The 13,426-nt window shown below is 36.8% G+C and overlaps 1 protein-coding gene across 2 annotated transcripts in view; it reads right to left on the bottom strand.

Annotated features, from left to right (window-relative positions):
• The window catches only part of sox5 (SRY-box transcription factor 5), an 80,026-nt gene extending 75,982 nt beyond the window's left edge, over positions 1–4,044 (bottom strand). For both annotated transcript variants that reach the window (XM_077709656.1, XM_077709657.1), the window contains exon 1: positions 3,825–4,044. In XM_077709656.1, coding sequence (XP_077565782.1) covers positions 3,825–4,033 — 209 coding nt within the window. In that variant the 5' untranslated portion in view covers positions 4,034–4,044. The remainder of the gene's footprint in view (positions 1–3,824) is intronic.
• Between the last annotated feature and the right edge of the window lie 9,382 nt (positions 4,045–13,426).

Below are 13,426 nucleotides of genomic sequence, written 5' to 3'. Positions count from 1 at the left end.
ATCGAGGGATGAAGCCAAAAAGCTGGAAGACAATGAAGGGGAGGGGTGAAGAGGGCTTTTTTTTCTGAGAGGAGACAGACGGAGAAAAAGAGGGAAAAGTGCATCCGGTCGGAGGAGGGCATGCTTGCATTCTAAGTCTTCTTCTCTTTTTTTTGACGTTTGCGAGTGGACTTTATTGAGTAAAATAGACACTATTTTTCTATTGTTAGGTCGACTTTGCTGTTTTTTAAGCAATTTATGAAGGAGTCGCATTTGTTTCGCTGTTAGAAGACACACTACATACACACAGATGGTCTTTTTCATTTGTTTCGGACTATTTTTCAACTCTTTTTCTCTCTCTTTCTCTCTTTTTCTTTCTTTCATTCTCTCTCACACTACCTGGAAAGACAGAGGCTTCATTGTCAAAGCTGGGAGGGACCTCAAAACCTCAAACACTGCCTCCTATTGTAAGCTAGAGGGACCGTGTGGCTATTGGTTGGGAAAAAGTGGGAAACCAGTTGAGGGTATTGGAATATACAATGTATATTTTAGCCTATATAAGTCATACTGTTTTTTTTCAATGATTTTTGCAATAGTTGGTGGATTTGTTTATACAGTTTTTAAAGAGTATTTGGCGTAAATGGAGAGGCTTGTTTAGGATATAGTTCTCCGATTAAGTGATATGACTTAACGTTAACAAGCACTATGTTGCCGTTATTATTTTTAAAATGTAATTATTGGGATTTTAAAATTCCCAGCAAAAATGCCACTCACCCTTCACACCCACAAACACACAACAAAACCCCAAATGGCCCCTCTTTTCATCCCCATACAGTCAGCTGACTTCACTCTACTTTGGCAAGTTCCAAAAGGGTGGAGGGGTTAGGAAAACTACGGCCCGCGGGCCACATACGGGCCCGTTAGGCTTTTTAATCCGGCCCGCCAACATTGTCCAATTTTTTTTCCCAAAATGGCGCCGTCAGTGGCAGTAACTCTGTCCACTTTTATTTGTTTTTCCTGTTTTACAGCCCCTCTATCTTTTTTAAAATGACATTTTAATATTTCTTAATACATTCCTTTTTACTTTGTACTTTATACTTTTTACTTTAATGATAAGTCATGAGTATGTTAATACTTTAATCCTTTTTTTCTGTTTATGTTTCACATGTACTCTTAACGGATGCACTTTTTTATTTGTATCGTATCTTGTCCTACCCTGGCCCATCTGTCAAATTTTTAAAGTCAATATGGCCCCCAGGCTGAAATTTTTGCCCACCCCTGGGTTATCTTTTAGTAGTATTTATTTATTTTTAATTTTTTTTTATGTCGGGCACCCCCCAAACTCCCTCACGGACGGAGACACGGTTATCAAGACTCTCCGGGGACGGACAATATGGCTCAGACAATGGCCTCCAGTCCAAGTTGGCTTGTGTGAAAGAGAGAGAGAGTGAGGGAGAGAGATAGATAGAGAGAGAGAAAGAGAGAGAGAGGCCGGTACAGGGCCACAGGAGGAGAGAGGCCGAATTGTGCATTAGAGTGCAGATCACGGACTCAAGTACTCAATTACATACACACAGCACTTTAATCTCCAAGGGAGAACATTTTACATGAATCTCTTCAATTGCGTAGGGAAATATTGTGCAAAAATACATTTAGTTGACTCACGCACCCCCACTTTAAACATAATAAACGTCGGACCCCAAATGGAAGGGTGTGAAAACTAAGTCTTAACGCCAAATCCAAGAAACAACAGAGTGAGACCTCTTTCCTTTTTCCTCCTTCCTCTTTCCATCCACCCCCAACTATTTAAGACATTTTCACTTTTCCCTGACAGTCACCCCCTCAAATGCCCCCCCACACCCACTTTTCCAGCTTTTCTTCTGTCCATCAAAAGGGAAATATGTCAATCTAAACCCCACGGGTTCACTTTTTGTATTACTTTTCTTGAGAAAACTTCTTAAAAGTTGCTAAGTAAATGACAGGGAATATTTTCTTACAGATAAGGTAGGGAACTTAAGGCTCCAGAGCCATATGTGGCTCTTTTGATGGGTGTATATGGCTTTAAAATCATATTTTTTTTCTTCATTAGACTCTTCTGCATGCATTTTTCATTGATACTCATTGATTAGCAACAGTAAAATAGTTTTTTTAAGAGAATTCAGACTTTTTTTGACTTTGAAAGTGCTGAAATGAAGAAAAATGCTCATATTTTCATGTATTTTTTACTTTTAGATTCGAAGTATTGCTCTCAAGGAGAAATATTTGAAAATATCAATTGTTTATAGCTCTCTTCTTCAAAAAAAGTGTCCCTTACACTCATATAGAAGCAAAACTACTAATTTGATGAGTAAAAAAATAAGAAAAAAAGAGTATAGCAAAAGAAGAGACTACAATTTCGAGAATAAGTGAAATAAAACGGGCAAAAAACGAAGACACTTACGAAAACGCAGAAAACAGGAGCATCTCAAAGCTGGCCCGATTCATTCCCGGACTAAGTACACACACACAAACGGTGTAAAATACCCCCATACTCACTCTTTTGCATTCAAACACACACACACACACACACACACACGTCCGCAAAATGATGGAGTGCATTACTGGAAAGCATCGAGTTTTAAGTGCTCCCCACTTAAATCATTGTAATCCCCACATTTATCTCTATACATTCTCTTTTTTCCCTGCTTTTAATCCTTTAAATTTCTAATTCCTTCCCTGCCTTCTTCATTTTTACCCTCACCTTGATTATGATAAACCCAAATTTCTTCATTTTGTTTGATTACCGTTGTATAAATACATATTTTAAATAGGATGGTCCTACATCGGAACTAAAAAGAAGAGTTTGGCGGGGCAAAACAGAGAGTGGCATTGTCAGGCAGTACAAGTCGAAGTGAATGAGGGAGTTGTGTGTATTTAAAAAGTAGGGTATTATTATTATAATATATATAAGAAATATGTCCTTTTTGTGGTATAAAAAGTGTGGCAAAAGGGTAACGTTAAAGGCTTCACACTTTGAAACATTAAGAATGACATTTGTATATTCAGGAGGGACAACACTAGGATCACCTAGTCACCTACACTATGGCTCGGGAGCCGTATGTGGCTCTTTTGATGGGTGTTTATGGCTTTATGTGATCCTGTGTGGTAAAATATGGGGACCGCTAGTCCCGGATGCATTAATGTGAGCAATGTGGCGCTGAAAGTATCTTTAAGTGCCTTTTTAAATCATATTTATCTTCATTAGACTCTTCTGTATGCATATTCTCATTGATACTCATTGATTAGCAACAGTGAAATTATGTTTTTTAAAAGTATTCAGACTTTTTTTTTACTTCCAAAGTAGTGAAATGACAAAAAAAATCACATTTTCATCTATTTTTACTTTAAAATTCCTAAGTATATCTCTCAAGGAATACTGTTTAAAAATATGAATTATTTATGTCTCTCTCTTTGTCAAAAAAAGCTTGATTTAAGAAAAAAAATCAACCAATAATTTAATTTCTTAAGAAGAACACTTTTTAATGATAAAATTATATGATGACAATTACAAGAAAGGCCGTACCATACAAACAAATGTAAAACGGGAAGTGAAGATGTAAATAAAGTGATGAAAGTAGACACAAAACGATAAAAACTGACACCTACACACTAATACCCCACTTAAATCTACCCCTAAAAAAGAAAACCCCAACAAAATCCTTCATTTAAAACCCCTCACACTGCCTACTTTTCCCCGTCTATCTCAACGCGGCATTCCTATCTCCGTCCCCCCCCTATCGCCACTCACTTATCTGCACGGAAGTGTGCGCTCTCGCCAAAGGGGGGGTGTCGGCGTCGGCACGTACCTGTTACACTCCTGAGGTAGCTCAGGCTCAGTGAGCATGCTGGAGTAAGGGTCCGTCTCTCTCAACAACAACAACATAAAACAGTCCCAAAAGATGCTCAGCTCAACTGGACGGAGGTTGTGCTTGGATAGGTCTCCCCTCAAAACAAGACGGGATAGGAGTGATCCTTCACACACACTCTGCCGATGACCGTGTGTGTGTGTTTGCATGTGTGTGTGTATTCCTCTCTCTCTTTCTCTCTTCTCACACACTTTCAGACTCACACCCTCCCTTTCTCTCTCTCTCTCTTCCTCTCTCTCTCTCTCTCTCTCTCTCTGTTTCTCTTTCTCTGTCCCTCCTCTTCTCCTCCCCTGGCTGTAGGCTCCGAGATCCTGCTCTTAAAGGGCCAGTAGTAAAGCCCATGCTTCGATCTTGTCCGATGAACATGAATGGGCAAAAGGGGTTAGGGAATTTATGGCTCAGGAGCCATATGTGGGTCTTTTGGTGAGTGTATTTGGGTGTTTGGTAATCTGTGAGGTAAAATATGGAAATGGATGGTGGCGGAAGTGAGATTTTACATCTAGAACTGCTTTTATTGTCATTTTTTTGGGCTGTAGACTCTTCTGGAATGCATTTTCTCATTTGATGGGAAACAGCATATGAATATTTTAAGAAATATTCATTTTTTTCAATTTAAAAGTGGTGAAATTACAAAAAAATGATAAGGCACTCGTTCACATGTATGTATTTTTGGCTTTTAAATTCGTAGTATGTCTCAAAAGGAATAATATTGGAAAATATGACTTGTTTGTAGCTCTCTTCGTCAAAAAGGTTCCCAATCTTTAAAAAAAAAAATCCACTTTAAAAGTGTTGAAATTACAAAACAAAATTGACAAGATACTCATTTTCATGTATATATTTTGACTTTTAAATTCATAGTATGGCTCACAAGGAATAACATTAGAAAATATGCATTGTTTTTAGATCTCTTCGTCAAAAAAGGTACCCAATCTTTTAAACAAAAAACATTTTTTTCCACTTTAAAAGTGTTGAAATTCCCAAAAATATTGAAAAGACACTCGTTTACATGTATATATTTGGACTTTTAAATTCATAGTATGGCTCACAAGGAATAACATTAAAAAATATTCATTGTTTGTAGCTCTTTTCGTCAAAAAAGGTTCCCGACCCCTTTCGGAATGGGCGTGTTAGGGGAGGGTCTCCTTTTAATCAGTTGGGTCAGTTTCTCACACATAGCGTTCTCACACTTGATTGCCACACACTTCCAAAACAAATCGTGGTGACAACTGGGACGAGTAGACGGTCTGTAATTGAGGCCCTGAAAAATCCCCTTACCGTCATTGACTAAGGTTTAGATTTAAAAGTAAGGTCAATGGCACGCAATGGTTTCCTGTCACTTTCTCTGAGAGATTTCAATCTGCCGCGTAGGCGACTATTATAGGATACAAATTGAGAGGAAACCATACAACCAACCACAGATGACAGCGACGGAACTCTGAAGAGTGAAAGATTTTGCGTGAGAGAGGCCACGATTGGGATAACCACATCTTTATAACACTTGTTTTCTTCCAATGTGCAATTATGGGATGTCCTGATCACCGTTTTCTAGCGAAAAGGACCCTGACTACTAACTGGATAGTTAGTTACAAGTCGCTATTTACTAGTTGGGTTCCTCTAATGTCGAGTTAGAGATGTTGGTAGAGTAGTACCTTGAGATATGAGCTTAATTCGTTGCGGGACTGAGCTCATATGTCGATATTCTCGTAACTCGAATGAACCCCAAATACAAGGTGTTCTGATAAGAAACAAAAATAATGATGGCGACATAACTGCAGTTTACAGCTCAATAGATAAAATCATTGCCTTAACAGGCCACTCTTTTAGTTTAAAAAGTATGTGGTTAGTAGCAGCTAAATATTTGCTGTCCTGTCCTGTTTTGTTTGGACGTCAGTTTGTAGGGAATGAGAATAATGTCTCGATGGCTCGGATTATTATTTAAGACATCAACGATGTTTATTTGTGCTTATCATGGACTATTTGGAGAAAGGGTCTTCCTGTTTACATTCTCTCTACAGCAATAAGAGTTGAGTTCCAGGAATTTTGTTCTGATGTAGTTTCATACTATAAACCAGGGGTAGGCAAACTTTTGGGCTTTAGAAATTTGACAGATTGGTCAGCAGAAGATAGGATAGACATAAAAAAGTGCATCCGTTAATAGTACATATGAAACATAAACTGAAAAAAAGGACTAAAGTTTTAACATACTCCTCACTCATCATTAAAGTAAAAGTATAAAGTACAAAGTAAAGTAAATATTGTATTAAGAAATATTAAAATATAATTTAAAAAAAGATAGAGCGGCTGTAAAACAAATAAGAGTGGACAGAGCTACCGCGTAACGGCGCCATCTTGGATAAAAAATACAAAAATCAAATTTAAAAAAAAAACAAAATTATTTGGACAACGTCGGCGGGCTGGATTAAAAAGCTTAGCGTGCCAGATGTGGCCCGCTGGCCGTAGTTTGCCCATGTCTGTATTAAACAGTACTTAGATATTAAACAGTACTTAGATATTAAACAGTACTTAGATATTAAACAGTACTTAGATATTAAACAGTACTTAGATATTAAACAGTACTTAGATATTAAACAGTACTTAGATATTAAACAGTACTTAGATATTAAACAGTACTTAGATATTAAACAGTACTTAGATATTAAACAGTACTTAGATATTAAACAGTACATACATATTAAACTCTCTCTCATAAATATAATTTTGAGAGCTGATTTCAACAGTAAACTCTCTGTCACCATTTGACCGGTGCCCAAAAGACTCCGCGACCAAAAGTCCTGCGACCAAATGTCCAATCACATTAAATTATCGACAGATCAACTTCTAAAATGTCATCATAACATCACCACATACCACAACAAACTGGGCTGCTCGTTTTCCATCTTTAAAAAGTGATAGCTCTTTTTCATTATATATCTTCTCTTCATGTATATATAATGTACATTTACAGTGAATAAGCAGAGTGACAGGTTTGGCTTCCAGCCCCTTGCTCCAATCCTCCTATTTCTTTGTGTGTGTGTTTAAGTATTACAGAAGTGGCAGTCTGTCAACTTTGCTTTCCTCTCCACTCGCTGTAACAATGGTTGGATTGGCCGTATGTGTGACACGCAGACCACACACAACTAATAGTGAGTGACAGCACAAAGAACTAAAAAGCAGCGCGTAGCCCTGACACATCACATGTACAACATGCACACCTGAGGACACAATGGGTGTGCGTTTAACTGGCGAAGGTTGCGCATTCGCCATGTGTGTGTGTGTGCGCCTTCATGCATGAGAGCCCCGGCATATGTTTTGTTAAAAGTGTGTTCAGCTGGCTGCTTGTAACTAAAATTAAATGTACGCGGCAGAATCAATAGGTTCATTCTGGAGGTATCAAAATGAAAAAAAAAACATAAGGATGGAGGTAGAACACTTATATTTCAGAGTCATGTTTACGCTTCAGTAGAAAATGTACGGCCGCTATTCAATACTATTCATAAATATGACCATGAACATGGATAGAGGATGTTTAAGACCACCATGTGAATGAAAAAAAATCATGCAGAAAAAGAATAAGAAATAAATCATATCAATAACTATGTTCATATAATGGAAGAATTCTGGGGAATATAATTTGTTGTAGCATAAATGTATAACACGAGGAAAAATTATTACTACTCATTAATCGTTACCTATTTCTTTTTAATTCGAACAATTCTAAGAAGTATTTTTAAGAAAATTGAACACTGCAGTTAGTTTAATACAGACTACAGTGTTTTTATTGATAATTTTTATTTTTTTCCAAGATGGTGCCGTCACGCGTAAGCCAGTGACATAATATTTCTTAATACATTGCTTTTTACTTGACTTTGTACTTTATACTTTTTACTTCAATGATGAGTGATGACTATGTTAATACTTTAGTCCTTTTTTTCTGTTTATGTTTCATATGTACTATTAACGGATGCACTTTTTTATTTGTATCGTATCTTGTGCTGACCCGGCCCATCTGTCAAATTTTTAAAGTCAATGTGGCCCCCGGGCTGAAAAGTTTGCCCACCCCTGGTTTAATATCTACGTACATTTGACCGGCGACCAACAGGGACCAATCGTCCAAACACCCTAATTTAAAGTGTTGTCAAGATGTCGTCAAGATAAATAATACTAAGCAACATAAAAAATAGTCCCAACATTCCTGATGCTTTTCTCTTTCCACACACAAATATGTAAATGCCAAAGTCAAGTATTCAGTTACTCTCAATTTTCTAGTTACCTAATGTGATTCATGGTCAAATAGGAAGAATGCACTGTGTAGCTGAATAATTCAATCACAACTCCACGACTAAATGGAATTGATTGGGAACGGCATGTCCTTGATCCCGCAAAAATAAACTAAAGCAAACGATATTATGCATAACACAAGCATATCTTTTGTAAGTGAGAGGCTATTTATTTGAAACATTGAAAATTAAATACAATTTTTGGTTAAGAAAGGGGAAGTAATACAGAGAATTATGATATTTTTCAGTTGTAGTGTCATTCTTAAGCATGTTTACATATTAAACTTAACATCTATTATACAAAAAACTTGTGACCCAATTCAATTGACTAGCAAAAACAACAAAAACATCACATTTCTTTGTCACGGCAACCATTCTTTTTTTTTGGTGCGTGTCAGGTGTGTTGCAACACGTTTAAGGTGTTTCTCGATAATGCAAACAAAGAATGTCTTACTGTGAAAACGATGACAACAAAAGTGGCCACAAAAGAAACAAAAAGAGCCTCTCAGTCAGTTCATTTGAACTTTTTGTGTTTGTTTTCTCAGTGACAACAACGCAACCCAAAAAAAGTGACAAAAGGTGCTGTGAATCTGCTTGACTTGACTGTACTGCAAAAGAAAACACGTAAGTACACACACAAAGTACACACACACTCACAGTCCATTACAATGAAAGCCTTGATAAGACCCCCCTATGACGGGGACCCTAACAGCTGTATTGCATTAGGGTCCGAGTGTGAGCTGGGGTATAGGGAGAAGGACTGTAAACAAACCTTAAAGACCCTTTAACCCAAGTGTAGTAGTCACATGTCTACAATACTACAAACACCCATTATTATGAATTGAGTATTATAGGGTTCACATAAGGCATAGTAGTACCTTCCTGAATGAAACATCATAGTTTTACTCGTGACCGGACGTTTGGTTGTTGGTCTTTTGGTTGTCGGTCTTTTGGTCGCCGGACTTTTGGTCGCTGGTCAAATGGTGAGAGTTTAGTGTTGAAACCAGCTCTCAAAATTGTATTTATGAGAGAGAGTTTAATATCTAAGAGAGAGAGTTTAATATCTAAGAGAGAGAGTTTAATATCTAAGAGAGAGATTTAGTATCTAAGTCCTGTTTAATATCTAAGTGCTGTTTAATATCTGAGTACTGTTTAATATCTGAGTACTGTTTAATATCTGAGTACTGTTTAATATGTAAGTACTGTTGAAACCAGCTCTCAAAATTATATTCATGAGATAATTTAATATCTAAATATCTACTGTTTTCAACAGTACTTGGATATTAAACAGTACTTAGATCTTAAACAGTACTTAGATCTTTAACAGTACTTAGATCTTAAACAGTACTTAGATTTTAAACAGTACTTAGATATTAAACTCTTTCTCTCTTAGAAATAAGACACACAAGTGCTCACAATGATAAAATGCATAATATTTGACAAATATGCAACAAATACCAGTGTGCTAGCCTTGTGTTCCAAGTCCCTATCTCCATCCCAGCCAGACCCGCTATATCAAGACCTCAATGCGCCTTTCTCCGAGGTAAAAGAGCGAGTGGAGGTTGGCGTAGAGGTGGGGGGTTTAACTCCTGTGTGAAGTAAGTTTATCGTGGATAGACATACCCGAGCTGAGACCCTCATCTAAAGGCATGAGTAGCGGGAAAGCGGTGTTATTAAGATAGAGGCGCTATCTCAGGACGCCAGTACCTGCTTAATACCAGCACGGGGGTCTCCGGACACTCTCATCCACACTTTCACCAACTTAGATGTAGATCTTGTGTGCTCATCATCTCCTGAGTCCACTAATCTACCAAACATGTGAATGGATGGACAGAAAAGCTCAGAAGATGAAACTAATGCTGCTTTTTCTGCCAAAATGTCTTTGGCAAGCTCACTAAGAAATCCAATGCTGTATTTAAGTTTAAGTTTATTTTTTTTACTCATCTTAGAGGTAAATAACTTTAGTGTTTCAATGACAAGTATTATATTATACAGCAAATGGTTTGACAATGATTTATGCAGGGAATTAATTAATCTGCATGCTTTGTGTGGATTTTAACTCTTTACTAATAGGCTGGATTAGATTTGTTGTTGGTTTTTTTTTTGTTTGCTTTTCTTGCCGTTTTTTAGACTCCTTGAAAACATCAAGAGAGTTAATTAGGCTGCTTCTGGTGTCATTTGTTGGTAATGTACGGTTGGAGAAAACAATGCAAGAAGGGTCTGTGTTGCATTGAGGTTAATGAATAGAATCCGCTTTGAAAGATACATGGTAAAGTACCGTATTTTTGGACTATAACCTGAGTATAAGTTGCACCAGCCAAAAAAATCCATAACTAAGAAGGAAACAAACATTTTGAAGTCACACTGGAGTATAAATCGCATTTTTGGGTGAAATGTATGTATTTATGGCCGGTCAAATGGTGATAGGGAGTTTACTGTTGAAACCAGCTCTCAAAATTATATTCATGAGAGAGAGTTTAATATATAAGTACTGTTTGATTATCTAAGGACTTTTTAATATCTAATAAGTACTATTTAATCATCTAAGTACTGTTTAATTATCTAAGTATTTTTTAATATCTAATAAGTACAGTTTAATATCTAATATGTACTGTTTAATATCTAATTAGTATTGTTTAATATCTAATAGGTACGGTTTAATATCTAATAAGTACTGTTTAATATCTAATAAGTACTGTTTAATTATCTAAGTACTGTTTAATATCTAATAAGTACTGTTTAATATCTGATAAGTACTGTTTAATATCTAATAAGTACTGTTTAATATAGAAAAGGTACTATTTAAGTTTCTGGGTATAATGACGATTAGATTTTTGACGAGTCAATGATGATTACAAAGCCTATATCTGATTCTAAGGTATATGCTGTATCTGTGATGCCTTGAAAGGGCTGTGAGTGTCAATGTTCAATTTTCAAGATGTAATCTGTGATTAATGGGTGACCAATCCCAGGGTGTCGCTCATCTAGTTAGTTATCCATCACATAGAAAAGTAGCAGGTTCGGAATTTCCTACCCTCCACAATGTGTCCACCAAGTTTTAAAGATTTCACTACACATTGCAGACAGTAGTTGATCACCAACCCAATTACAATATATACTTCTTCTATACTTCCAAAGCTTTGTTTCACTGATTATTTCTACTTATCCAATTTCCTCCATCTACTCCCCCACCAGGCACACACACACATCTCAAAGCTGTCAAGATGTTGCCTCTTTCAGACTCGGGATGAATAGGGGGGATTTGGCTTGCGTACCCCCCAACCCCCCCACCCTATCCACCCCATCCCTCCTTGCTTTTTTTGCAGCAGCCGTTTTCTTTCTTTATCATTTTTTTTTTTAAAAAGCACACATGTTTATGCACCAAATCTCCGCACTTTGTGTCTCACCACGTCAAGGCGCAAGCTCAACCCTAGATTGATGCGCCCTGGCAGTACCACCCCCATCAAACCCCCCGCCTATGTGTGTACTGTGCTCTTAGGGAATAGGGCAACGCGTGAGGGAACAGACGTAAAAGAATCTAGAGTGAAGAGGGAAATCTTTTGCTGATTTTCTTCACAGGCTTTTGTGGTCCTCCTGGAAGGCTGTTTATATGTTTTAAGACTATTGGTGAGAACAAGAGAAGGAGATTGTGCTATCCACTGCCTGGAGGGCTATGCTGAGCCAATGCATTTAAGCCCCCACTGTTCCAATCTTAACAATAACGCCTACTAGTTTTAATTTAATTCTGTCATTTCTTTTTTTTTTCAAACTAAATAATCCACTTCCATTTTCTCTATGTCACAGATGGAAGGAAATCTAATCTTATCGTATACACGCAAGAGTACCTCATTCCTTCATCATAAGCTTGGATAGAGAACAATACACATTGGTTTAAAATGAGCAAGAATACTGAAAGAAAGACGATTAAATACCAAGTTGTGAAAGCTAGATTTTTTAAGAACTGTAAACATACAGACACACAAGTCTTACCTTCCCTAAACATTGAAACATCACACAATCCATCTGCCCACGATAAGCAGCATGTCGTCTACACCCACTCGCCATCATTACCCAAAACATAAGTCAACATACCCCTCATGATGTGGCAATATTTACATGGACATTTACATCAGACTGTATTCTAACATAGTAGTTGGGGTATATTCTTCTTTTGAGATGCTTTTGTGGCCTCCTACTTGGACTGCAGACCATTAAACATCACTGCAGGTACACCATGTGGCACACAAGTTATATTCCATTGGTCATTTTCCATTGGGAATTGTACCGATGCAAAGTACTTTGAAATTTTGGAAATAATTGGACATAATTGGCTATTATTTCGATGAAGTGTACAGTTGTTCCGAGTAAAAAAGTTGTGCCTGAACGCCATGAAATCTGACAAATGTTATTGAGTATGGAGGACTTGAGAAAAGAATGTTTGATAATGTAAATTCTTCTAGTTGCTTGGACACAGCAGGGAAGGGTTTCCACATTCCATTGATGAATGGATTGTCATTCTTTGGATGTCGGATGTTTTATCTGGATCTAATTATCTACATTTGAATCAATAATTGGCTGTTTAATTTCTATTTGGATTCGGGTAGTTTTTTTTAGAGCTTTCATGTGGAATTTAGAAGTGTTTGTGAACAAAAGTAGGATGCCTAGATATGTGTTGTGTTATTTGGATTACATCGGCGGGCCGGATTAAAAAGCATAGCGGGCCCATATGTGGCCCGTGAGCCGTAGTTGTAGTAGTAGCGGGCCGTAGTGTAATATCTAAGTACTGTTTAATATCTAATTATTGTTGAAAGAGGGTTTAATATCTAAATATCTACTTTTTTAGATATTAAACAGTACTTAGATATTAAATGGTACTTAGATATTAAACGGTACTTAGATATTAAACAGTACTTAGATATTAAACAGTACTTAGATATTAAACAGTACTTAGATGGTAAACAGTACTTAGATATTAAACAGTACTTAGATATTAAACAGTGCTTAGATATTAAACAATACTTAGATATTAAACGGTACTTGGATATTAAACAGCACTTAGATATCTCTCTCTTAGATATTAAACTCTGTATCTTAGATATTAAACTCTGTATCTTAGATATTAAACTCTCTCTTAGATATTAAACTCTGTATCTTAAATATTAAACTCTCTCATAAATATAATTTTGCTGGTTTCAACAGTAAACTCTCTGTCACCATTTAACCGGCGACCAAAAGAGACCAAAAGACCGTCAACCAAAAGACCGG

Source organism: Stigmatopora nigra, chromosome 23, assembly GCF_051989575.1.
Source record: "Stigmatopora nigra isolate UIUO_SnigA chromosome 23, RoL_Snig_1.1, whole genome shotgun sequence".
NCBI classification, from domain to species: Eukaryota; Metazoa; Chordata; class Actinopteri; order Syngnathiformes; family Syngnathidae; genus Stigmatopora; species Stigmatopora nigra.
This window is presented reverse-complemented; position numbering and strand designations above follow the sequence as displayed.